Here is a 27,217-nt window from a genome sequence, read left to right as displayed (position 1 = left end):
TCCATCACTTTAATGTTAAAAGCACACTGTGCACAACTGGCAGACACTTTCAAAGTAATATAAAGCATAACCAAATCCCCTTCTTTCACTACTCCACCCGCCCTTCTCTCCCCCTCTTTTCTAAGGGCACAGCACCACACAATCAATTGAGGAATGGAAACACGGCTTGCATTTTGAAGTTGGTTTAACCTTGCAGTGACACCTATTGCGGATGGTTTGAAATGGTTGAGAAGAATAGTTTCCGCATGCTGGATTCTGCAATTAGGCAGCACATCTGCTCCAGCAGCAGCAGCAGCAGCAGCAACAGCAGCAGAAGCAGCACCCTAGCATCCCCCCAGAAACTTGAATTTTGGCATTTGTTGAGCTTGCCGTTGGTTGTCAGCCAACGCAAACAGTTTCCACTGCACAACTGCGAATAATTTTATGAGATGGATTTCAACTGGACAATTAGATGGATTTCAGCTGTGAATATTTCAAAAAAGTACCATGCATTTCCAATCTGTAAGTAAAGTGACAGATTAAGGGAACAGAATAAACACAGATGCAAGTCACAAAACAGGAAGAGCACGGGGCTCAGCAAAACGAAGAGTCGACGAGGGATAGACAGAAGGAACGATGAAAGAAGGGGAGGAGAGACAGTGACAGCCATGAGACAGAAATTTACAACCAAATCATCAGTTAACCACTTCAATCATAATGGATCAAGCCATTAAATTTGCATCTTTTTTTTCTAAACAACCCTCAGACTGACACTGACTACAGATCATTAGCTTGTATTGATGGCTGATGCAACTGCGCAGACCGAAAGTCTGAGAAGTTCACTGTTTGTCAGTTAATTCGCCACATGTAGTCAGGAGCAAAACAAATGCCTTCCCTCTCAATTTACGCATGTCTCATTAAATGCAATCCAGTTATTTCAAGTTCAAGACTAATGCCTTTTGCTCTCGAGTTGGCATGTTTACTTTGGTCTCGTTTTTCTTGTGCTGAATAGGCACAGAATGTGACCATTAAATATATTGCTGATGGAGAGACAAGGGGAGGGAAACATCAATATTAAAGGGAATTGGAGTTACTGCCGCCTGTGTTACATGACAGGCTATCCCTGGTGACATCATCACCAGGTCAGATAAAAACTAAAAAGTAAGCAGTAAATTCACAATTTAAAATCAGAAATTGGTTAATAGAAAAAGCAAGTCAAGGATAAAACATCTAAATAAACTTTTAATGAATATAGTCGAAATTTTAAGATTCTTGGGTTTTGCTTAAATTAAAAAGGTAAGAATATGATTTAATGTGACCGAATCCACTGAAGCACTGGAAAATCAGATTGTTTGGAAAAAATGAAAAAAACAAACTAACATTTGCTTCACCATTATCTGTGAAATTAGCATCTGTGTAATGAAAAGAATATGTGAAACAAAGGGACCTTTGGACATGGCATACTCCATAAAACCTTACTTTCAGCACCTCTGAAATTAAACCTAAAGTCGCCCCAGAGGGGCTATTAGATGACAAATCCTTGCTATTGACCAGGTTCTGCCCTCTGCTTGCTCATGAGTGACGTCCAAACCTCTTTGATGTCCCTCACCACAACAACACCAGCTCCACTTCCTTTTCTCGAGAAGTACAAAAATGTGAGTGGCGACTTTTAGGCAATCGAAAAAGAGCAGGAGAAGGTTAAAGGGGCGAAAGGGGACTCACAACACTCAAAGTAAGCCAGATGTGGAAAACCGCGCTTGCTGTGGACCTGCATTAATGAAGGCAGAGATTCATCTAAGGGTGCTGATAGGCAACAGGATGCCGTGTGATAGGCCATTGCGCATACACTCACTCACCTGGTCACATGTGCTAGCAATAAGTTAGACTTGCTGCCACTCATTTCAATCAAGCAGATGGGATACGGGTGAGATTTTTCAGAGTTTTTTCACAGAGATGAGAAATAAAAGCATATGGGAGAAAGAGCATACACTGCTGAAATGCAGCATACATTGTGTAATCTGTAAGTAAAGGAACTGATTTACATTTAGCACAAATATATTAAACTTACATACTGGGCCCTAAAACAGTTGTTTCAAGTGATGCAGTGCCACTTTTTATAATAATAATAATAATAGCTTTTAAATGGGAAAAATAAACCATAGTGTCTATTAGTTTATATCTGGACAATGATACATTCAATTAAAGCCAAAGTAGTACTTAGCACAGAACATTGTGTTGTATTGTATAAATGCTATTTTATGTGGCAAGTTTAAAAACAAAAATGCCTCTTTTAGTTATAAAAACTTTGGTGATAAAACACAATAATTTTAAAGTCCTGCAAATAATTTATCCTAATATAAATCAAACATACATTTAGTGTGTGCTATTAAGTATCATTACCACAATGCTCACAGCTATTTTGTCTTTTGTTCTTTGATTTTTATTCTGGTGGAATAAAATAATGATGTAGATTAAGGTTAATATCCCACCCAATTTACTATGTCTGCCTTTTAATTTGTAATGTTATTTTCATCTATATTAATTTTGCTCATTTAAAACTAAATGTATCTGACAACTAGAAAAGGAGATGTTTCGTTTTAGCATAAATGGGCCAGTGTCAGTATGGAGAACAGTAAATCAGTACATATATGGCTGCAAATGGCTTTGTGACTTTAATTGTTATTGTTATCATTAGTTGCAAAATTCTGCAATATTACCTACCTTAAAGAAGGTCTTATAAGGAAGACCTAGACTCATATCTCTGTCTAGGAGACTCATGGGCGTTTCCTTTTATACACCTTTAAAACAGCAGAGAGATTTCAGAAAGGAGTTTTTAAGTAGGGGATTACCGAGCTGCACTGGTATTGCTACAAGACTTGTTTTTCGTATATGATTTGATCATACCATCAAAGATACTAGTGCACTTCAAAGGTACGTAGAGTGATTAGGCATATGTGTACAGAAGACAGTATGTACACTGTAGTGTGACTCACGTCTCTGTTGCAGCAGTATCCCTCCAGGGCATTCAGCGGAGCATGCATAACATACAGTATGCCAAAGATCTCCACAATTTAAACCGTAAGGCATTTTTTTACAGTAAAAAAATAACTGTTTGAATATATTAGCATTTACAAAAAGACAGCAGAAAGCGCTGCACGAAAGGAGAAGGAGGGAAGAAAAGAGTGAGGGAGAGCAGAGGGTGAATGAAAATGTAAAGACTGCTTGGAACACTAATGCTTAAACTGTACGTGAACCCCTAAACGCCAACAAAATCTATTCTTCGTCGTTACACATGACCGCAAAGCGCTTGCAGCCATCATGCAGGAATGCTAGGTTGAGATGTTTATAGGCTTTAAACATACATATTTCCTTCCCAGGTAAAATAAGTAAAAGATCTTTGCTCAGTACTTTAACTTTAGGTTCTGATGTGTACTGACAGTTTGAGATTTGAGGTGATATATATATATATTTTTTTTGGTAAAGAAAAAAATATAACTACTGATTAAAATCTTGGTTACAATTACCTCAGCAAAAAATCGACACTGTCGAAACAATTTTTTTTTGATCAGCTACAAGTTTGACAGCGTTGTGGCGTGTAACTACAGTGCTGGTTTTCTGATCTCTCATCAGCTGCTCTCAGTGACACATCACATTAGACTGGGACTGAACTGTGGTAATGATAACCACAGTTGCATGGTTACGATGGTATTTAAGAAGCCTAATGCCCTGTTTGTTTTCCTATGTGTTCTCTCAGAGGTGCTCTCAACCCAGCAAGAGTGTCGTGATTGGTGTGTTTTTGTCTGTGTACATGTTCGGAGACACTCCCTCTCTTAATCTGGGCAGGCCTTTTTCTCCCTCTTCATGTGTCTGTCTCCCAGCTTCATTCAGTAACTCACTTTCCCTCACTCACTCTTTTCTTTCCCTTTCTACTTCCCCTCTTTATGTCTGCTTGTTTCCTCCTCCTCCTCCTTCTTTCTTCTGCCCTTTCTCCTCCCACAGGGGCTGTATGCATTCCTGCCAAGAGGGGCGGAGGTGTCTGTGATCCGGCCTCGATAAGGACCAGACCTCGCCTCCACGCTACCCTCCCTCGTGTTCACCCTAGCTCTCACCCCCTCCCTGGGAAAATGGGTGTACCCTCCTCCCTGGCAGGGCACCGGCTCCCCTTTGAGTGTGCTGCCATGGCTGGCAGCAGAGACTTAACATGATTTGTTTGTCTGCTGCTGTGTGTTTGCACCAAGCCCTAGCACCAACCTCCATTACTCCTGTCAGAGATCCAGAGGGCTGGTTAGCTGGTGCAGATCAGAAGCGAGGCCGCCAGAGGCTGGATGTGGAGGGTTAAAGGGGTGTTAAACAGGCTGAGGTAAGGACGGCTAGAGATGCACAGGGGTTTGAAAAGTCACATAATGGAAGCATTCAGCATTTTTAAAGTAAGTCAAGCTGCAGCTGCCTGTAAGAAAGAACGAAAAGAAAACAAGCACACACTTTCACACGCAGACACACACAAAACTATTTCACTAATCACTCAGTTTTTATCCATGAGGATTGAGGGGTTTGTCATTCTTCTTTTTTTTCTCTTTTTTTTCTTGGTGTTTTGTAATTGGCTCACTTCCTGGTGCACTGGGAGACAGCAGGCACAGGAGCGGCTGCCCAGCCGGCCCATTGATCTTTCATCAGCCCATAGAGTTAAAGTTGAAGGCAGGAGGGAAAGGCTGGAGAGGCAGTCCCTCTTTTTATGGCAGCCCGCTGGAGCCTGCCTCGGATTGTTCCCTGTTTCCTCAAATTGTTTTTCATTTAGTCAGGCTGCAGCGCCGTGCTGCTCTGAAGAGGTGAGGTGGAGTGTCACAGACATTTAGGGGAGCACGTAACAGCTACAGTCTGGGTAGGTGGATACAATAGTATAGCACAACTGCTTTGCTGATAGCATTTTAGCTTCTATGTGTCTGTGTGTGTGTGTGTTTGAGTTTCTGGACATATGTGCTACTTTAACCATGAGGTTTTCGCTGTATGAAAATGGCCTACAGGCTGAAGGGCTTTGTAGCAGATGATAACCTCATAGCCTTATGAGCGATTATCGTAAGAGTCCATTCAACTATCTTTGACTCTATAATCTTATAAAGCTCTATTTTAGATATTACATTAAAGATATCATTACTAGAGCAGCAATAATCTTAGATGACACACTGGAGTACCACTAATTTAGTAGGAGATGATATAGTATATTAAATTGCTTCACTTGATAATATTTCTATTAGTCAAAGCCATTTTAGATTATGAACAACTATAAGAGGTCTTAACAACAACTCAAGTTTCACTTGAGGGGCTAAAATTACCTTGATCAATTTGCATGAAAGCCATGGTAGTGGTCAAGACATCCACGTGACATCCAATCAGAGGGTCTAATCAGTGTGTGGGTGTGGTCCGTTGTATCCCCAACAGTATTCCATTGATCTGAGCTCCAGCGCTGAGCTGCAGCAGTCATGTAGGCCCTAAATTGGTCATCTAACTGATATGTGATATTAGGATCCTTCTTCGAGGAAGCTCCACAGGGATCTGGTCAGAGGGAGAGAGAGGGGGAGTGAGAGAGAGAGCGAGAGAGGTGGGGGTTGAGTGAGAAAGAGAGTGAGAGAGAGAGACTTCAGATCACCAGATCAATTTTCACTGGACTTTGAATATTTCATGGAGTCTTGCAACAGATACACGAATAGGCTAAATAACAACAACCCCATCCCATCACAAACATACATCGGGTTGTGTAATCTCAACCAAAAAAAACAAAAAAACCATGAACATAAATATGGTGTTTTTAATCCTTCATGAACTATAAAAAGGCTTGCACATCAGAAAACAAAGCCCTACTGAAAGAAGAAAAAAAAAAACATTGACTGCATTAATAGATTCCGGTGAAAGGAAATTTATTGCACAGCTCAGAAAGATCACTCTGAGAAGATGATGCCCAGACGCAGAGACACGCAAACACACATGGCCCCTTCACCCAAAGGGCCGAGTTAGGGGAATCATGTCTGGATTATGTTTCTAGTCCCAGCAAACATGTGGCTGATATAAGGCTCAGATAGTGACTCAGCCCTGGTTCTTAAAAGTGGACAGAAAAGACAACCTCCTTAAAAAGCCTGTGATATAGATTTAACAGATATGCCTGTGTGTGAGTGCATGAGGGCATTTGATTCACATGTCTGCTTAATTCTGTCTAAATTGTGTAAGATCGTAACACGAATGTCTCATCACTAAAGAAAAACTTAAATTGCATGCTGTGTAAAGCAGACTCTAAATCTATCAGGACTCTCAGCAGTAACAATGCAAAGGGGGCAACACACTCTTAGAGCAATAACCCACACCTGACCCCTAAACCTTCGTGCATGGAAAGGATGTTGTTTCACCGACTGTCTTCAAGTACTTTCCTCTCAGAAAGACATCAATGAAACCAGAGCTTGTCATGCTCTGTATTTGTTTATTAAGTATTCTACTGGACTGGCTCACTCCCAAGATGGCTGTAACTGAGAGATTTGTTCATGTAGGCATTAGGGCTGGCTATCAGTGGTGAATTATTTATTGCAAAAAATCTTCCTTTCCTTGACGGATGAGGGAATATGTAGGACTGCTCACTGACTCTGCCTTGTATTAACAAGCAGGATGAAAACATTATTAAACACTGTACACTGATGCTGAGTTCGGGGAGAAAAAAAGGTGTGGGAATATTTATTTAGAGGAAAATAACAAAAATATTCACAGGTAAACTGCAGTAATACAATTGCAAACAGATGATCTGGTAATACATTTGCCACAGTACACTGCTTGTTGGATGTCTATTTTTTCAAAGGAGATTTAACATGTGTATTTTGATAACTAAATTTCACTACTATATAAATTAACAACATTTAAGTGATTAAAGGTTATTTAATCTTTTACATGTTGTTTTTTGTGCTTTCTTGTTTCAGCTCTTTATTTCAAAACTCCCAAAAAGCTGTCAGCCTTTCAGTGCCTCATTAAAATGTTTGAATGGTGCATATTTAAAACAAAAAGAAACAGAATTAATGTGATCAACAGCAGCATGTGCAGTCTGCTTCCACTGACAAGAGCATCAGGAATTCCACAGGGGAGAAGCAGTGCTTGCAAAATATCACCTCGGTGGAACCCCGACTACTATTTCAGTTTATTTAATAAAATGGAAGCAAAAGAATAGACACAGGTCTTTGTGTGAGGAGAAAGTCTGTGTCTATTGACATCTTTCCTGACAAATTTAAATCACAAATGATTTGTTCAAATCAGACTAAATCACATTTTGGTTCTTTTCTCTGTCCCTTTATTATGCTAGTTCTAGTAGTCTGAGCAGTGAAAGAAAAAGGGCAGAGGGGTCTGGCAATTGTCATTCAATGGTCGAGCCATTTTGGAAATCACCCTTCTCTTTTTGTTCCTGCTGCCTCCCGCTCTCTATTTCCTTATGGCGCGCTAGATGGAAGGCTTCCCTTTATGATTTCCAAGATACACGTACACCGCCAATCCTCCTCTTTCTTAGAGAAACAGGCACATATAAAATGACTGAATGAGTCAATCTTACGAGCAGAAAAAAAGGAAAAAACCTGGCAGTTCAGTTGACAACAGGATAACTATATAAAGCTGATTAAGCACTACTTGAAAATTCACAAGAAGATACAAGGACAGTTTACACAAAGGCACCTTTAAGTCCTAAATCAAGTAAAATTTGGGTAACAGTGTTTAAAAAAAAACATTTTTAGTATATAATTCTAGTCAATGTGACATTTGTAAACTTCAGATCCAATCTGAATAAAATTACCCTGGCCCTATAACCCAGGGACGTCCAAGCAGTCTTACAAAGAGCCACTAAAAGGGATCCATGACCCATTTTGAGTCTTGGCCCATATTTCAAGAATAAACACCAGTGAGCCCCAGCAGCATCTTCACTGAAAGAAAAAAGAAAACAACAGAGAGACAAAAACAGAAAAGGAAAATGTTCCTCACCCCAACTATTTAAAAAAATAACAACAGTGCAAACATGATAACTCTATATAAAATCTAAGCCACCAATGGAACTACTGAACATGTGCATGCTGACAGTGTGATGATGTTTTGAGCAACTGCAGACCTGCTTTAGAATGACCCGAATGTTAAGGTTTTAATTTGCAAATAAATAAATAATGAGTCAGCCTCCAAGCTGCCAGTCTCACACTGAAGGAAAAATATTATCATCAAAAGGGAATAAAATTCACTGGCATCACCACTGGACACAAAGTAACCGCTGACTTTATGCACCGTGTGTGTGTGTGTGTGTGTGTGTGTGTGTGTGTGTGTGTGTGTGTGTGTGTGTGTGTGTGTGTGTATTTGCTTTTGCGAATGAGGGAGGTTTTTGAGAAGTTTTAACCCTCTGCCTAAGAATGTCAAACAGCGTGGAGTTTTGAATTGTGTGACTTCTACCTTGTCCTCGTCATAAGGTTGAATATTAATCCACAAATGACCTCCATTTTTCACACCTGAATCAAAACACTCAGGACACACACGCACACACACGCACACATAGGGTATATTTTCAGAGTAATCCTTATCACACTGTTTGTGCCAGCCTGCAATCAGACACCAGGTGATGTGGTGTGGTGGGAGGGATATGAAGCAGAAAATGCGAGCATGTCTTCAGTTTTGTAAAGGGCTTAAAAGGACTGCACTGAATGCTGGAGAAAGAATTGAAAATCAAGGTGTGAATCAGTTTCTAATGTGCTTCTGTGTGTGAACCTTTAGAGAACGGAGTATTTTAAAGCTACTTTAACATGTTGCAACAATAGTCACTGTAGCAAAACCTCCAAACCGAATACAGGAGTAAGATAGCAGGTAAAACTGAAGTAGAAAAACAGCAAATAAATTAAAAAAAAAAAACTGGGTGTAGCCTATGTATTATTAATAACTGACACTCTCAATTGAAGTGGTCATTTTGAAATCCATTGCTGTGATATTGCTCTGATTATGTTTTAATTATCAAACCATATTACCTTCAAAAAATAGTTTTAAAACATATTCAGTGCTCTATACCAGGGTATGTTGCAAAAATATTTTTTTTTCTTACTAATATCCATCAGTAGTCCCCACTGCGGAACAAACCTGGAGACATGACATCAAACGATCATCAGTATTTACATGACCAGGAAATGTCCCGAGAAATGTGTTTGGAAACGATTGAAAAATGATGACCAAGCGCTGCTTGGCCGGACGCGTCTTGCCTTCAGCGTGGAGTTAGTTTGTGCGCCAGGCGCCGAGGAGAATAATCTGTTTACAATGTGTGCGTTGATGGCCATTTTTTATGATGTTGTTTAATCCACAGTGGAGTAAAGGGTGGGCTGTCTAGCAGAGCCCCAGACAAACTGGCTCCAGTGGCCATCTCTGTAGCCTAGGCTTCTCTATTTGAGCCGAGAGACAGGTGTAAATCTCTCCTGCGATCTTTACTCTGCACTCTGCGCGACACTCACCTGAAGGTAAATAAATGGTTTATGGCCAAGTAAATGAACCACCTCTCCTGCTTTGTGGGCTTGTGCACCGAAAAAAAGAAGAATAGCCTCAGGGTAGATGTCATTGTCAAGAACTGAAAAAGGAAAATGGACAGTGTGTGGTAGATCCTTAGGGAGGGAAATATTAATATATCGATTTGTCCATCTATCGGGACGGGAAAGACGGCATTTATTCATAATTTGACCATAAGACATCTTTGTTAAGCTTTTTTTTTTTTTTTTTTTTTTTTTTTTTTTTTTAGAAAATGAAGAAATATAGTTCAGTTTACAGAAGCTTCTAAATAGCTGCTTTTTAATCCAGTCAGAAGTATCCAAAGCTGAGTAGTGGTCATGTAAACTTGATATAAACATAACGCAGAAAAATGAATTACAGTTGGCTAAAATATTTCCAGAAAATGTGCGCATAGATAGCTCGATTTCGCTTACTAGCAGCACTATAATTACTGGCGGATGTGTTTGACTCTCTGTGTGTGAATACTTTCAGACACCGTTATTTTAAATGGATTGATATTCAAAACAATCTCAGTGTCCCTGGATCACTTTGCTATGCTGTCATTGGCACCCGTAGGGTGTGTGTGTGTGTGTGTGTGTGTGTGTGTGTGTGTGTGTGTGTGTGTGTGTGTGTGTGTGTGTGTGTGTGTGTGTGTGTGTGTGTGTGTGTTGAGACAGAGCAAGAGAGAGAGAGAGAGAGAGACCAAAAGAGAGAGAGGAGAGCTATTATACCAAAGTTCTGCAAAGTAGGTCTGTGCCATTCTTGATTAGGGATTGTTCCCAAAAGATGGTTGCAGACATGAGATAATGAGGTCCTGTGATAACGCGGGCCTCCTTTAAGTTTTTCCCATGAAACGAGACTGTCGCCAGTCCACAAAACGACACTGTGCATCGGCACCACGCTACTCACTTCTCATTTGTCGAGCACAAAAGCTGATCCACCCCAAATCCGCACTAACAAACCAGGGACCGGGAGCAAATCATATAATGTTCAATCGTATTCACTTCTCCACTAATTAACTGGACTCCCACCTTATTCTTAAATACAGTGACCAATTAAACTGCCGTGTTTGCCAAAGGTCTCTGGGGCCACAGTCGGTCGCCAGGAACATTTGTGAAGGTCTGCGGCTTCACTATAGGCAATGGATCTTATTAGGTGAATGACCCCAGCGAGGAAAGGTTAGAGGCTTTTTCACTGTCGTCGTTTGAAAACTAAGATGTTTCCTAATCGGATTTTAATTGCTTGGTTGAGTGGCTGATTCGTGTCCTCTCAGTGTCCGCAGTAGGATGAGTTTGTATTTCTGCGCGGATCCGCAAACATATGAAATCATGAAGTATTAGATGAAATTATAATTTTAATTTATAAAATTATAATTTCATCTATAATCTATAATCAGAAATATTTATTTAATTGAAGAGAAACCCGTGGCTTTATATACAGGGCTGAAATCAACAGGTGTAAACAGAATCTTTTGAAAATGACGCAGTTATAACTGTTTCTGCACAGAGCAGTGATACTTTAATTTAAACCCCCCTCTCTGTCTACTTCACAGTGAGATCCAATATCCTAACATATAGCTATAAAGGCGGGCGTGATCACAATGACCATCAGTCCAGCACATAGACTCACTAAGGGGGCACAGTCACATGAATTTTTTTTTTATTTCTTTGCCTCGGCAAATGTGCTATTTTTGCAGCAGTTGCGCGTACTGAGCCTACCCTGCGCTTATTAGAGGTCACTCTAGACTTCTATAAGTTAAGCCAAGCAGGTTTAGCTTACGTTCAAATACTCCCCCTCATTACCCCAAAAAATGTCTTTATACAAAACATCTGTGGGGGAGTACAATAAATGAAAGCACGGCTCCAAACCGCATCCTACTTCTTTTAGATTTTCATGTGGTTTTCGTGTATTGTCTAACTCAGTAAATACGGCCAGTCTCATATTTCAAATGTCACAATTCTCTGACGACTTGCAATTTGAACATGAAAAAGCAGCAACGGCAGACAGCTAGTAAAAAGAAAAAGGGAAAAGGTGGCTCTGAAACTTATTACATTCACATTCACATTTACTTTTGAACAGATGTATTAAAAAGTTTATATATATATATATATATATATATATATATATATATATATATATATATATATATATATATATATATATATATATAGAGAGAGAGAGAGAGAGAGAGAGAGATATTCATAAAGTTGATGTTTCAGTTCATAACAGTAGCTTAATTTATTTTTGATATAAGCATATAGCTAATTTTAAAGTCCATTAAATGACCCAGTTAATTTATGATCGTAACCCATCTGAGAAATGTACCTATTAGGGGTTATCCACAAATCCGCATCGTTTTTAAGCGCTGCATTTTCTATAACTTTAAAAAAAAAAAAAAAAAACTATCCTGCTTCTAAATAACATAAAGACTTTCGAGATCTTAATAAACATGGAGAATATGAACATAATGTATGTTGCTGTCTGTTGTTGATTTCTCAGAAGAGAAAACGTTTCAACTGCAAGCAACTTAATGCAAGGCTCCAAATACCCAGAGGAGGTTTCCGCAAACATTTACAAGGCATTATAGTTTCAGAAGTTACTGCAGGGATGCATCCAAAGCACGGAGAAGCATGTGGGAGATTCAATTGACCGCACTCAACTTTGCCGCCGTTTGAGCTTGCAGCATACACTTCAAATTTTTGTTCCCGCTTCTGACAAAACCGTTAATTCACCCAGAAACGGGAGGTCAAGTTTCAGCAAAAGCAGAAAAAAAAAGATGGGCCACAGCTCACAGGAACATTTGTGTAAGACCGCAAAGGTTTCTGTGTACAAAGAGCTCCAGTGTGCCCTGGGCTTTCCTAAAATTATCCGTCGAGCGTTATTATGACACTTGTTGCTTCTATCTATATGCTTGAAAAATGTGAAGTCAAGAGTGAGTTCACTCAGCTCAAATTTAGCAGGTGTGTTTAAGAAGAAGGGTATATAAATATGAATAAATTCTGTGAATCCTGTGAACGATCTGACAACTAATCTGAACTTTTTCAGTTCATTTTGGAGCAGTTTTTGTCATAATTATTTAAGAGGAGGCACTTAAAAACTTGATTTGCTGTCTTTTAAAATAAAGCTTGGGTTGTTTCACACAAGGTGCAAATTCAGAGGCATCTTTTTTATTTGGGTTTCCTCATTTCCTGAGTGATATCATTATGTACCTCATAAAAGCTCAACATTTTACCACTATCCTATGTGAAAAAAAAAAATGTACGTGTTACACAAGCCTGTGCTGTTTTATTTCTTTTTGCATGCCTGTCTTCTGTTGACTAAAACAAAAAACTAATGGGATGAGCTGCAGTGAAATCCGCAGTGAAAAGGGTGGATTATGGGCTCAGGCCTACACACAGCACCTGTAGGGAGTGGCTGGAGAAACCTTCTCAAAATAACTCACAAAACTTATCCCAGCAGGTTGCAGCGAGGTTCAACAGGAAATATGACAGACCACCTGAGGCACAAATCCAGGAAGACCTGGCTTACCTTGAGGGTACTGGCACCTAAGATAGTTTTATAAGGTCATTTAGGGATGGGGTGCACTGCTGTTTATGTAGCATAACTGGGCTGCAAATTTTTTACTGCATTTAAGCAGCTCCCTTTAAGTCATACTCACAGCCTTGATGTGGTCTGTCTCTGAGCCTGAAGCCTCCTTATTTCTTATTGAATGTCTATCACAGTACTTACCATAGATTTACTTTAAAGATTGGTATTACGCTTGATCCATTTACCTCAATCACCATTCTTGGTCAGCAAATATCTGATTGTGGGACAGAAAGACATAAAAGACATGTATTCAACCATCCCGTCAGTGGAAATCAGTGCTGGTTTCTTTTACCAAGCTTTCCAGACTGCATGGCACTTGCTTTTCCGCCTATGGTTTTCCATTTCAAAGCCCTGTGTCTCCATGTAAATACAAAAACACAGTAATCCAATCTGACCCCATTGCAAATTTTCCAGAAACTATTGGGGGGTAGTGGGGTTGACATGAGCCACACACTTATCCCACTTAACCTCTAGAGAGAAGCCACCCTAACCCCTTAGTCCAAGATTCCCTTGGTTGAGGAATGCACTGCTTTATACCACTCTGCTCTTAAAAGCACCGTGTCTTTAGGTTGCACTCAATGGCAAAACCTTATAACTTTGTGAGACCATAAACCCAAAGCAGCAGAGTGGATGCCAATGGTGAGGAAGCTAAATGGACAGCAGATACCAACATAGGGGCCTTCCCTGGCCACCGTTCTGCCCAAACCCAAATAGTTTTTGATTTAAACCCAAAATAGTCCCTAACAGTTACATCTCATGAACATAGCAGGAGCATATTTATACTGTGCTAACTTGATGACAAATAACCTGAGGAATTTTCTGTTCCCCATTTACTATTGTTTGCTTTTTAGCATGCAAAACTAGTTCCAGTAGGATTCCCATTGCTCAGGATACAGCAGGAAAGATGCTTATCTCCCACGTTGGCGAGTGGTGGCACGTAAAGCAAGCTGAAGACTTTTGACACATGGTCCACATCTGAGGCATTTGCAATGAGTGTCCTGATCACACAGCGTGTAGCTACAGAGAAAGCCTGACGGCTGTTTATGGGGTTGAGCAGACAAATCCCCCGCATTATACTCTACAGGTGATGCATGCCACTGGACTGGTTTTGTTCTAATAGCGTTGTGTACATTGCACTTTCAAAACGCAGCTGTCAGTTCTTACTCTTTTCTGCAGCAACAGGAATAATGGGCATGGCCTGGTTTATGTAAATAGGAAACATTTCACAAACTTTTTTTGTGGGCTCCTTTGGAAAATGCAAGCCATTTTAAACAAAACAAACTCCTGTGATTTCTTGATCTAAACACGATTATACTGAAATGTTTGTATGTATAGTTTCTCAATATCTAAACTGGCGACACTGATTTCATTCCTTTCACGTAATCAATAAATGTATAAATGAATCAGTTTGTTTTTTATACCTTGTGTCAGATTTGTTTGGGTTTTTTGCTTTGTTTTTTTGCACCCCAGAGGTCTTTAAAGCATTGTGTCCTGTTTAAATTATGAATATAAAGCTTTATTCTTTTCCCCCCCATCTTCCAGCTGCCTCATCGTTGCTGATGCAACTTTAACCAAAAACAGCAAATATCTGCCTAAGATAAAATTTAAAAAATACCATTTTCCTTAGTCATCCTGTAGTCAATGTTTTGCCATCAATAGGCACATCCCCTAATTAACTAAAATAGTATTCAATCAATAGCCATAACTGGCCATTGCAAGAATTGATGAGAACAAGGGTTGACTTGACAAAAATGATTGACAGGGACATTTCATCAACAGGTAAAGAGCTTATCAATCCTCCAGCCAATTGACTAAAACATTTGTGTTATTCTGGCTAGAGCAATTTACAGTCTGCACTCTTTTGGGGGGCAATATGGTCTTGGTTAATCAATTTTAGCCCCACCTAAATGTCTGAGGTAAATGGTTTGTATTCAGAAAGTCATTATGCTGTTAATTGAAACCCCTCCCCCCCTCCTCTGCTTCTTGTTGGGGTGTACATAATGAAGTTTGGGGTCATTATACTTCTTGGATATCCCAATCTTGTGATGTTTCCTTTTCCTATCATGTTCTGTTAGGGCTGATGATTCTCACCAGACAATCTCCTCTATCCAGGAGTGGTGCCACCAAGTCTGTCCTTGCTTATCATTAACAATCTGCAAATAAACAGGACAGCATACATTACATCACTTGCAGCTCCATGATCAATTCCAGGAATGTCTTTGAAGCTTTGCTTAATGAACCTACACAGTGTAGCTGCTCTGTGTAGTTAAGCAATGAAAGCTTCATAACCCATGACATCAGTGCAGATTTTTTCATCCCTGATAATATTTTAAGGCTTGTAAAGGAATATAAACAAAAATAAAATAAAGTAATAAAAACACAGAGTGGTTGTAGTTTTCTCTTCTTCTTCTCTACCTTTTTTCCAAGCATCTTAAGTCACATCGTTCAAGGATCATTTCGTAAACTGTGTGGACAGTGCAGCATGACAGCTTTAAAACACAAGCCATCCCCGAAGCTGCCTAAAATCACGCAAACCACCCACCCACCCACACACGTGGAGTGAGAAATTTTAGAGGCTGTCCAGTCAAATATACTACCCCTTCTGATTTTGATATGCATGATCTCTGTAGAAAAGGGAAGCGCTGACAAAGTTGGCTTCATCAATCAGTTGTGTCAGCTCAGACCTTTTTATAGCCTCCTGAAGTCCCTGAGAGCCCTAACCCTGTAAAAGTTTATAAGTATTGACCATTCCCTACTTGCTTAGCTAATGAAGGCAGCTTGGCCACATAGCCTGGAAGGCTGCCACAGTGTCAACACTGCTTCCTATTTGATGACACCTTGCGCTAAATTGAAATGTGCCGCTAATGGGGCCGAGTGTTTAAAGAAGAATAAGCCCCAGTAATTGACACAGACCTGACCTCTCTTACACAAAGAGATGACTGCAAGCTCTCATATAGAAAACAGCACCTTAATGCTGGACATTGCACGCACAGTGTAAATGTTTAGCTACTTACGTCCTGGTGTTCTGTAGGATCTCCATTCAGTCAGAAGTTGCTGGAGCTTATCAATAGTGGCGCATTTGTTTTCTATAGCAAATCAATAACAGAGAAAATACGCCACATCCGAGTACATCTCCTGGGGAATATATGCATGCACTCCATTTTACGCACTTGTATACAGCATCTACACAGGCAAGAGGGGCAGGTTTCTAAGACAGCGCCTAATAATACTTATGATGAAGAGGACATCCGACCGACAATAAACAAAAACGTGCACAACATGCGCGCGGTGGTCTCACACTGATACTTGCGAGCACGAGCAGTTTTTGTTGGCTCCCAGAATAAGCCCCTAAGCACTTGTTTTCAATTCAGTGCAAGCTTTAACAAATTCTAACAACCAGTGTGCAACAAGCAGGCCACATTTGCAAGTTGTGAAAATATTCAGAATCGTGCATGCAGAATCATCATAATTCACTACATCCCTGTTGATTTTTGTAAGAATTTGCTCAGTCCCTCAAGGACTCTCAGATCCACGCGGTCCCCGCCTGGATCCATGGAGACAGACAAATGACTGAGAATTGATGGTCAATGTTTGCCCAAGGCTGCTGACTGGCCACTGCACTCTAGTTTACTTGTGAATTAGTGGTTAAATTGCATTTTGGAGAGCACTAGCGTGTCTTTGTCTTGGGTTCACTTCGACGCTGTGCAGAAAAAAACTGTCACTGCACCGACTAATGAGCTGCTTCTAATTGGCGTTTTTAAGCATCTTATAAGTACATCAGCATTGTTAATAGGCGCATACTGCATATTACCGTTATGGAACTGCACTGTGGACCTTAGGCTATAGCGGTTATGGAAAATAGGTTATGACAGCTTGTACGGGTGTAACAGGAACAACACTGGCTCAGATAGCTCAAAAAAATACCCGTGCATTATCAATAACACCTAGTTGGTTATTCAGCGTGAGCAACTGTCATTTTGCAGAGGCAGGCTATAACGGAATTGTTTCCCAGAGACAGTTGTGCCGGGAAAGTGTGCTATATTTAACAAGAGAATTGATTGGTAGGCTATGATTCAAAACATAGACGTTTTGTTGGGGAAGTGATAATGCAGTAGCACAAGTGAGCACATCCTCCCCGAACTGTGGTCCTCTGGGTATTTGCGCGCAAACTTGTGATACGGGATGAGCCTTAGCGAAGATGAACTTGGCTGTTAACAAAACCCATTTCAAGTCGAAATGAAAATATTCATATTCACTGGCTCATCAAAATAATGTATTAACATTTCCACACCATATGTACAGCACGCGTCTCTCACACCGAGTCAAATCCAAACATGGCTTGATGAGGAAAAGTGGAAGTGAAGACCTCACTGTAGGGAGTATAATCTAGGAAGATAATAAATAAAATTAAAAATGAACACACCTTACACCCGTGAGCTTTCAAATTTTTAAAAATCAAAATAAAATTAATAGTCTAATAAACTAATTCAAGTTAAAATAACTGTTCTCGAAAGCCTCACAGGTGTCATAATATTCGCCTAACGTTATATTACAGTCAGGAGCTTATCATAGAGCGCTTCATCCGTCACCCGGTCATATTTTCCTGAACTTTGATTTCAAAGGAGGTCGTTACTGGAAATGTTCCTCTGTTTTCCGGTGCTGATAAATCTGTGCTCGCAGACTCTGTAAACTGCGAAGTGAAAAAAATAAATTGTTATATTAAATTATTACACAAATCTGATTATAACCCAGCAGGACTGCCTTCGTGGTATTCAAACCAAAAAGAAAAAAGAAAACACGGTGATACGGTGGGGAATGGGACAGAGAAGGAATTCAGCAGCGCAACACAACAACCGGCCGACAAAGCGAGCCGATCTCCCGGCTTGGCTTGTCTGCTCTCTCCCTTTCGCTGGGTCTCACACACCGACCAATAGCGCAAGTTCTATAACGATGTTGACATATTCACACAACACTGGCTGAGGCAGGGTGGTGTTTCACGGCAAAGCCCTTTTTAGTTTCCAAACACCTTTTTATAAGTCTGAAGTCTGTCCCCTCCACCCGACCTGTTAAAACCACGCCTACGCAGCCACACAATTGGTCCGAAAGCGTCAAAGAGCCAATCAAACCGAGCGCTGCTACTCTCTGTTGCATACACATCCATACAGTATGAAGCCCTATGGGCCACAGAGGCGCTAGGAAAATCACGGAGCTGGGACCTTACCACCTCTCTTTCTCTCTCTCTCTCTCTCGCTGGCCGTCAGCGGACTCCTTTCTTTTGCACACGTCTTTCCCTGAAATGTGTGTGTGCGTGAAAGGGAGAGGAGGAATAAAGTGTGTGCGCGCGTGTAAGGGTACATGTCCGGAGCGAGTAAAGGCAGGGGGATTATTCGGCGCTATCGAAATATTTCAACACGTCGCTTTCGCTGCAGGACTGAAGCCAATAAGAGGGAACCCATTTTAACAGGAATGCCGATATTGTAAACAGCAGCAGAAGAGAAGGAATGCACCGCAGTCAATTAAGTGACTCACCTCACTCGGTTTAATTCGACTAATGTCCGAAAGACGCAGAAAGTTGTCCGATGCGCGTTAACCTCCGAAGAAAATCGGCCTGGCAGCACTCTTGAAGATTAATGGAGAGCACTTCTACATTTCACTTTGCAGACTTTTGACCAACGATTCGGCAAATGACTGCAGAGATTTCCCGGCAACTTGGGAAAAAATAGTGGATGCTTGTTCCTGTCGAGTTCAAGGAGGAATTTCAAAAAAGCTTTCCAAATCCAGATTTGTTTTGATTTTTGTTTTTTATTTTGCCATCATTTGGCTCTGGTATACGCGAGCCTTAGTGTTCTAAGAAATATTGCTTTCCATCCAGTTAGTCGTCTACATTTGTTGCCTGCTCTTGGATGAACTTCCTGATGAGAGATCCAGTCATACAGGGATCAAGTATGGCATATCATCCGTTTATACCTCACCGGGGTCCGGAATTTGCCATGAGTGCAATGCTGGGTCACCAGCCTCCTTTCTTCCCGGCCCTGGCTCTCCCTCCCAGCGGCTCCCTCTCTCTGCCGGGTGCCCTTGGAAAGCCGATCATGGACCAGCTGATGGGAGCCGCGGAGACCGGCCTTCACTTCTCCTCTCTGGGACACCAGGCTGCTGCCGCCCACCTCAGGCCTCTGAAGACTTTGGAGCCTGAGGAAGAGGTGGAGGACGACCCAAAAGTTCACTTGGAAGCCAAGGAGCTTTGGGAACTTTTCCACAAGAAGGGCACTGAGATGGTGATCACAAAATCCGGAAGGTGAAACATGTTTGTGTGTTAATTCAAATAATTAAAAGAGAATCCTGTTGTGTGTGATCAAAATGTGGGATGTTGTGTAATTAGCCTGCAAACATAGAGATACATTTCTGCAATTACTTTAGCCTTCACATTACTCTAGGTTCAACTGGTTACGTTGACATTTCAGTCTAAATATGCCACAAATACAATGCTGAAACGGCATTTTTTAGTTATAGAGTAAAAACGCAACGATCAGCCATTTCTGATATCTATTTTCGCTTGTTAGATAAAAAGAGAAACTATCTGTAGCTATAGTGTGAATTTTCGTGTTTACACAGCCTGCAAAGACACTTTACTAGGACGTCTTTATTGGTGGGAAACATTCTACACTCGTCTAAAATAAAAGGGATTATGCATGCAGCTCATGAATTATTAATATTAAACCATGTCTTTCATTAGTTTTCACCTCAAAGATCTTATGATATAAAAACATGGCTTGCTAATATTTTTTTTACCCACTGCCCTTTTTATCTAAACTTTCTGTTGTCAGAATACTCTATTAAAGTGGCTCATAGAGCTCTGACTAAATTAATTTTATCATCACGGTAATCTTATTTTGTGTGTGTGTGTGTGTGTGTGTGTGTGTGTGTGTGTGTGTGTGTGTGTGTGTGTGTGTGTGTGTGTGTGTGTGTGTGTGTGTGTGTGTGTGTGTGTGTGTGTGTGTGTGTAGGCCTTTCGTGACATTAAGAATCAAGACACCATTTATTTAGAGTTTATGTCATATTCCTTTTGAGAATATATACTCATAATATATTTGTTTCCCCAACATAGTATAGTTAGATTAGTTAATAGCAGGCTGTTATACTGAGGTTATAGCGGTGTAATACACTTCTTAAAATCTAGACCTTATATTATATACGTGTTCCTAAAAGAAATAGTGTTTTTTAAAATATTGTTGGATATTTTACCCCTTGATTTATTTTCTAACGCATTCGTGTTCATAATATATTTTTGTTCTGTCACAGGCGGATGTTCCCTCCTTTCAAAGTGAGGTGCACTGGTCTGGACAAGAAGGCAAAGTACATACTCTTGATGGATATAGTTGCAGCCGACGACTGCAGGTACAAATTTCATAACTCCCGCTGGATGGTGGCAGGAAAGGCCGACCCCGAAATGCCAAAGAGGATGTACATTCACCCGGACAGTCCGGCTACTGGTGAACAGTGGATGTCAAAAGTCGTCAATTTTCACAAGCTCAAGCTGACAAATAACATCTCTGACAAGCATGGATTTGTAAGTTCAACTAATGTATGTCAATTTCCCTATTTATCAACTTACCGCTTTAGTAAACACATGTCGTCATGATTTAAAATTGATTGTTTAGTTTAGTTTTGTAAGTACAGTTTGTTTTTGTTTTTTTTAAATGAACACCTAAAAGACCCGTTCACAAAAATTAAAATGACAAACGTGGTCATGTTGAGATATTTTAAGAGTTATTTTTTATTTATTACAAATATCAAGCTTGATATTTAAACTCGTTTTAGTGCAGATATGGCTCGATTTGTCTATTTTATTACAGAGAAAGCTTATGTTTTAACAAACTAGTAGCGATCCTATAACGTAACACAGAATAAACAATGCCCAAATCTTTTTGTATTGCGAGCCGTTTAGAATTGCTCATGTTTGTGACTGTGTGTGTTGCAGACCATTCTTAACTCGATGCACAAATATCAGCCCCGTTTTCACATTGTGAGGGCCAACGATATTCTCAAACTCCCGTACAGTACCTTCAGGACTTACGTTTTTCCTGAAACGGATTTCATTGCTGTGACCGCTTATCAAAATGACAAGGTAAGCGCAATTATTGCCCAGAGGCCTGCTGAGCTTATATTCTGAATTTTCTTTCTCCAATGTAGCCTCCCTAGCCGTGCCAGACGCGCTTTACTTTCTGCTCTGCACCTTTTTGTTGTCATAAAATATGAAATACGTCATATTTGTTAGAGGCTGGGAGCTTGGAGTATCATAGCGTGGGTCAGGGTTTGGCGAAGGCGGGCAGAGTGATGGGTGGGGGGGGTGGGGGGTTACGACTAAGTGCCACATTCACCAGGCTGTGGTAGGAAAGTCATAATTCAGAGGAATGTTGTGCAGGTTATCTTTCTTTTATTTAATCACGTGGAAAGGATTTGGCTCAGACCCAGACCCACTCTCGTTCTCCCTGTCTTTGCATTTGTGATTGCACGCTGTGTGTGTGTGTGTGTGTGTGTGTGTGTGTGTGTGTGTGTGTGTGTGTGTGTGTGTGTGTGTGTGTGTGTGTGTGTGTGTGTGTGTGTACAGCTACAGTGTGTGCACAGGGGGCGAAGAAACGTAAAAGGGGGAAAGAGGGACATTGACTGTGGTGCATGGTAGCGTTTTATTCTTTGTAAGAAAAAAAATACATTAAAATAAAATAAAATAAAAATCATCTCAGTGGCTCTTTGGAAGAGCTGGAAACCCCTTGGCACCACATCTGCCCTCCCATCTGCAGTTCTATCACTGCCAGCTGGAGGGGAAGTGGTGAGTGAATAAAGTTTTGCAAAAATCACAAACAACGCTGCATACTTCACACTCGTGGAGAAACGTGCCAATAGGAGGACTCGTGCTTTCTTTGTGTTCGTGCGTCTTTTTGTTTATCGCGTTTTACCTCTAAAACCCCCCAAAATAAGTTCCACAAAACTTTGGCCTTTGGGACCAGTGATCATTGTGTCTTGTAAAGTTGGAACAATAACTGGCTTAAAGCTGCACTGAATGACTTTTAGTGGTGTTTCCTTTCCTATTTACTGTTATTTACACACAGTTTCAATTATTTCAGATAACGCAGCTGAAAATCGACCATAATCCATTTGCTAAAGGATTCCGTGACACGGGCAATGGGAGAAGGGAAAAGAGGTAAGCAAGAGGGAAAAACGTGAATATACGTGAAAATAAAGACTTACTTAAGATTTAGGCTACATGTAGACAGACAGTGATCTCGCTGGATTAAAATTACGTCTAAGCCTCCACAGTAACCGCAGGGAGTCCGGCTCTTCACAAGATTACGCTAGATCTATAGACTAATTCTAAAGTCATAAATCTTTTGAATTAAAATAATCTTAATAAGATTCTGCATTATTTATGTTTTTTAACTGTACTGTGGCTATCACTTATAATAACCTAGCTACTTGTGCACAGGAAACAGCTGGCCCTGCAATCCATGCGTTCGTACGAGGAGCAGCAGAAAAAGGAAAACGGGGCTTCAGACGACTCCTCTGGAGAGCAGCCTTCTTTTAAGTGTTTCGGCCAGGCCTCGTCCCCTGCCGTGTCTACAGTGGGCCCCCCACACCTGAAAGGTAGGCTGACAGACCCCACCACTAGTCACAGCTCTGATCACAAGTCATGTGTCAACTCGTAAAATTTCCACTGTGCCAAGACGTTTGCAGGGTAGCTGAACGTAATGTGTTGAATTAAATCTGCGAGGCCAAGCTATGAATGAATAGCTGATCATTTACATGAGGAAAATTGATAGGGAAAGTCTCTACAATGACTGTCTCGTTCAGATTAACAATAAACAATTAAAAAAGGATTAGCCTCAGTATAGCTGGTGGTATATTGTTAACAATATTCTGCTACAGCTGTTTTGGAGCAATTTGCAAAAAATACATTAAAATACTCAAAAAAGCCCATGTGAGAATGTGTAACACACCGTCAGGTATTATTGGAAGCAATGCAAATAAACCTCATCGGTGTGGATTACTATTGTGCAATAAATGTCCTGCGTGTTTGTTTTCTATCCGACCTCTGAGGGTCAGCTGTAGCAGGCTACCTCAGATAGTAGGAGTTATTATTATTGCCATGATTCACCCATGTGCGAAAGGGAAACTGATATTCTACTCCTCCTACTTACAGACTTCTGCGACAGCGATGAGGATAGCGACGACGAGAGCAAAGATGGACACAATAAAGATGGTCCGGACTCCAGCAAGATTTCCACCACCACAGAGGACGGGAAGGATCACGAGGCGAGTCCAGCTAAAGGGCATCCGTTCAGTAACAGTGACTCTACTAGTAGGAACCGCGAAAGCGGTTCCAGGACTGAGAAAAGCCAGGCAGACTCACGACAGAGCCCCATCACTGTTATCTCTAGTACCACCCGCTCTGGAGAAGAACTCAAGAGCCCGAACCAGGACCATCCCAAAACGGACGAATGTAGGTCAATAAGCAAGGACAGTTTCATGCCTTTGACCGTTCAGACTGACAGCGCACACATAGGTCACAGCCACCTGCATAATTTTGGATTTCCTACAGGCCTAACAGGACAACAGTTTTTTAATCACCTAGGGAGCGCACATCCGTTTCTCTTGCACCCCAGTCAGTTCAACATGGGGGGCGCATTCTCAAACATGGCCGCAGGCATGGGACCACTATTGACAGCCGTGTCCACGGGAGGGGTGAGCACCATGGACACAGCTAGTATGGCATCACCTCCGCAAAGCTTGACGGGGGCGCCAGGTCTGCCCTTTCATCTGCAACAACACGTCTTGGCATCACAGGTAAAACCCGTTTTCTCTGGCCTGTGGGCCTACCGCCAGCTTTGCGCAAACACGTGATTGGCATTTCAACACTGCCGACTAGGCCCAGATTTAATATCGTGTGAGATAATACTATGCATCTAATGCTCATAAGTTAGCGTGAACACGACTTGAGAAAGTGTGTGTGTGGTTGTGCGTGTGTGTGCGTTTAAGTGTGCGGCTGTATTGTTCTTGCGGGGGTTTGTTTATTTTGTTTTAAGGCCAAATGGGCTAATATTCGAAGTGAAGTCATGCAGCTGTATTTTGACTGAGCACGGTGTCGTGGGCATGGTTTTGCTAGATTTCACTTTGGACTCTTGTTGTTGATTCTAGAGTAACTATGTCTGGTTAAGAAAGGCTGGATTTGAGGCAACCTTCCAAAAAGCTTTTTAAAATTCTTCTGTTAATTTTGTTTTCATAAAAGGTCATTAATTGTGCGTTTTAGAGCCACAATGGGGAGTAATAAAATACCTTATGACTCAAATAAGGAAAGATCAATATGCTTTAATAGACAACAAAGTGTCTATTTTCCTCTATTTATTGTCAAAGCAAGCCTTATGGTTTCTTTAGCGGAAGCATCAGGGAACCCGATTTTTCACTTGCGTTCTTAATTCTTAAACAAGTGCAAAATGTGTTTTTAGAGTGGATCGTAAAGCTGAATATTTTGAATATTTGTGAAAACCCTGCGTAGTGCATGGAAGCTACAACGATCTTTACAAGTCAAATCCTCGCTCTGGATCAGTGAACGTAAAATCTCCAAGCAGATTCAATGAAGTGTGACAAAATGAAGCTTTTAAACTTTGGGAAAATCATAACTCAAATGCATTTCTCTTGCCTTTCCCCCCCTTTTGGGTGAGGGTCACGTGTTGTTTTACTCTGTTAGAAGTGTTTGAATGGTGTGATCAGCGGTGTGATATGTGGCTCACTCTCAGTTTCTCCCATTTACCCGCAGGGCATTGCCATGTCTCCCTTTGGCAATTTATTCCCTTATCCGTACACGTACATGGCAGCAGCCGCGGCAGCCTCGTCCGCTGCCTCCTCCACGGTGCACCGGCACCCTTTCCTGAACGCAGTCCGACCCCGACTCAGGTACAGCCCCTACTCTCTCCCCATGACGGTACCGGACAGCACGCTGCTCACCACTGCCATGCCCTCCATGGCCAGCGGCGGGGCCGAGCTGAAAGGGGAAGGCATCATACCGGCGAGCCCAGTGTCCGCTGTCACCCTGGATTCCACGTCGGAGGTGACCAGTCATTCGTCCACAATATCCTCCGGATCGGTCTCCATGTCCCCAAAAACTTGCACGGAGAAAGACGCAGCCAACGAGCTTCAGAGCATTCAGCGCCTGGTCAGTGGACTCGACTCAAACCAAGACAGGCCACGGAGCGGGTCCCCCTAGGATTTTTTTTGTTTGTTTTCAAATCTGCTTCTTGTGATTTTTTTGTTGTCTTGAAAAGTGAAACACATCGACACGTTGAAGGTGATGACATCACTGACAAGGACACCCTCGTAGACTGATGCAGGTTTTTTAAAAGAAAAGCTCAAACCGTGAACTGTTGGATGTTTTTCGTTTCTGAAATGCACTTTGTTTAATAATCATCGGATCTGTACATTTCTTTCTCTCGCTCTCTCTCTCTCTCTTTTTTTTTTTGTTAAATTAAACATCACTCGTATCCTGTCACCTGAATACCGTACAAGTATTGAAACTGAATCGCTGGCATGGGTGTGACTTACAGATTTAGGAGAAGTTGCTGCTGTGTCCTGTCTCCTAACGTTATTGTACACACATGGGGGGGTGAAGTGTTTTTTTTTTTCAATATGCACTCTGATTTGATTTGACTTGTCTGAATCCAGTACCGTTTGACCTACCTTTGAAAGACTGCTGTATTTTGTTGTACGCTATTAATTCATTGAAAACGTTGCATGCCCTCTAAAAGAAACCGAATGTCATTTCAACAGTTAAAAAAAAGTTAAACGAAAAATAGTGGGAAAATATTCCATTTAAATATAATTATCACGTATTCATTTAATTTTCTTTTCAATTAGGTTATGAACTGTAAAAAAAAAAAAAGAAAAAAGAAAAAAAGAAAATTAGTTTTTCTTTATGCTTTTTTTAATGAGAATAGGCCGATTCTAAAATGACTGGTGCTCCGAGACAAGTGTGTGACCCAGGCATGCAGGCAAAGGGAAGCAGGAATTTAAAGTAAATATAAAAGAAAAAAGAAATGAAAATGAAAGGTGGTATTGATCATCGCTGTAAATAGGAATATATAAAATATTTATGTAATTATTTCATATTGTTATTGCTTGTAAATACAACTGAGTAGTTTGTTTTTAGGGATCTGTTCTTAATTTATTGTCGATATACCTGTGTAAAGATAGTTTGTGGACTATTATCCTTTTTTGTTGCCATCTGCATTTATACCCCATTTAAAATATGGACTTTACCCCCTTCCCAAATATCCACTGAGCTAGTTATTCACACTCATGTGCCATTGTATTTTCACTTGTCCCCGTGTGTGAAGTCCTACTGTTTAAGACGAATGAAAAAGCGACAACGCACTGCACCAATGGCTTGAAAAAAACGTATATATTATTTTTGGAGAAGGGTTTTTAAAAGAAAAAAAAAGTGGTGTTGAAGTGTGAAAAAAGTGGACAATCTTTTTGTTATTAACATACTTTGCGAGTCTGATCGTAAAAGTGCCGCATACTCGAAAATATGAAGGTTTCTTTTTGTGTTTCTTAAGTTGTCAGTGGGTTATGTTGTATTGGAGTTATGTCTAGTTTACAACATCGACATCGTGTTCTTGAAAGTTTCAATAAAATGTTGAAATGCCTTTCTTTTCTTTTTCGTCTTTTTCTCTCGCTTTATCCTATACAGCGGAGAACTATTTTAAACTACAGTTCTCAATTAAAATCGCATACCGGCCTATAGAAAGCTGGGATTGTGCGACACAGTCGCAAAAATTTCTGCCACCATGTTTTTGATTACTTTGTGAAGGTGAGTGTAGTCTCTCACAGTCTATGCTGCGTTCAAAAAGTCCAATTAAGATAAGTCAGAACCTGGGATGGCTACCTGCATAAGAGGCCTCACGGTGTAATTCAGCGCCGTTTTTACGGGTCTCACTTGGCGTCAAATGCAAGCCAGAGTGTTACAAATGTACTGTGAATTAATCTTATTGTGGAAATCTGCAAGAAAGGTGGTGCAGTTTAACAAAAAATCTTGGAATTACTTTACAAGCTGAGAATTTGGAGGTTTTCAGGCCAGCAATTT

General features: G+C 40.8%; 1 protein-coding gene and 1 long non-coding RNA gene across 3 annotated transcripts in view; one reads left to right on the top strand and one right to left on the bottom strand.

Moving 5' to 3' along the window:
* Window positions 1-18,742, bottom strand: part of LOC120441285 — a 34,445-nt gene extending 15,703 nt beyond the window's left edge. The window contains exons 1-2 of the long non-coding RNA XR_005613957.1: window positions 18,616-18,742; window positions 5,310-5,529 (exon numbers count right to left, since the gene is read on the bottom strand). This is a non-coding gene — a long non-coding RNA (uncharacterized LOC120441285). The remainder of the gene's footprint in view (window positions 1-5,309; window positions 5,530-18,615) is intronic.
* On the top strand, window positions 18,281-26,780 carry tbx3a (T-box transcription factor 3a). Of its 2 annotated transcripts, none has more exons than XM_031757586.2 (7): window positions 18,281-19,381; window positions 20,386-20,653; window positions 21,065-21,211; window positions 22,209-22,285; window positions 22,568-22,725; window positions 23,282-23,925; window positions 24,896-26,780. In XM_031757586.2, exons 1-7 carry the CDS (start codon window positions 18,990-18,992, stop codon window positions 25,340-25,342), a joined length of 2,133 nt encoding a protein of 710 aa, XP_031613446.1. In that variant the 5' UTR covers window positions 18,281-18,989; the 3' UTR covers window positions 25,343-26,780. The 2 variants fall into 2 exon arrangements, with proteins under 2 accessions (XP_031613446.1, XP_039471647.1); XM_039615713.1 differs by having other exon boundaries at window positions 20,386-20,668.
* The last annotated feature ends 437 nt before the right edge of the window (window positions 26,781-27,217 follow it).

This window comes from Oreochromis aureus, linkage group 7, assembly GCF_013358895.1.
Source record: "Oreochromis aureus strain Israel breed Guangdong linkage group 7, ZZ_aureus, whole genome shotgun sequence".
Classification (NCBI taxonomy): domain Eukaryota; kingdom Metazoa; phylum Chordata; class Actinopteri; order Cichliformes; family Cichlidae; genus Oreochromis; species Oreochromis aureus.
This window is presented reverse-complemented; position numbering and strand designations above follow the sequence as displayed.

Excerpts from the sequence above, each read along its gene's own strand:
- tbx3a (XM_039615713.1), top strand. The coding sequence starts at position 18,990 with ATGAACTTCCTGATGAGAGATCCAGTCATACAGGGATCAAGTATGGCA. Across the intron at positions 21,212-22,208 it reads CCGCTTATCAAAATGACAAG|ATAACGCAGCTGAAAATCGA; the intron begins GTAAGCGCAATT and ends CAATTATTTCAG. Across the intron at positions 22,726-23,281 it reads GGGCCCCCCACACCTGAAAG|ACTTCTGCGACAGCGATGAG; the intron begins GTAGGCTGACAG and ends TCCTACTTACAG.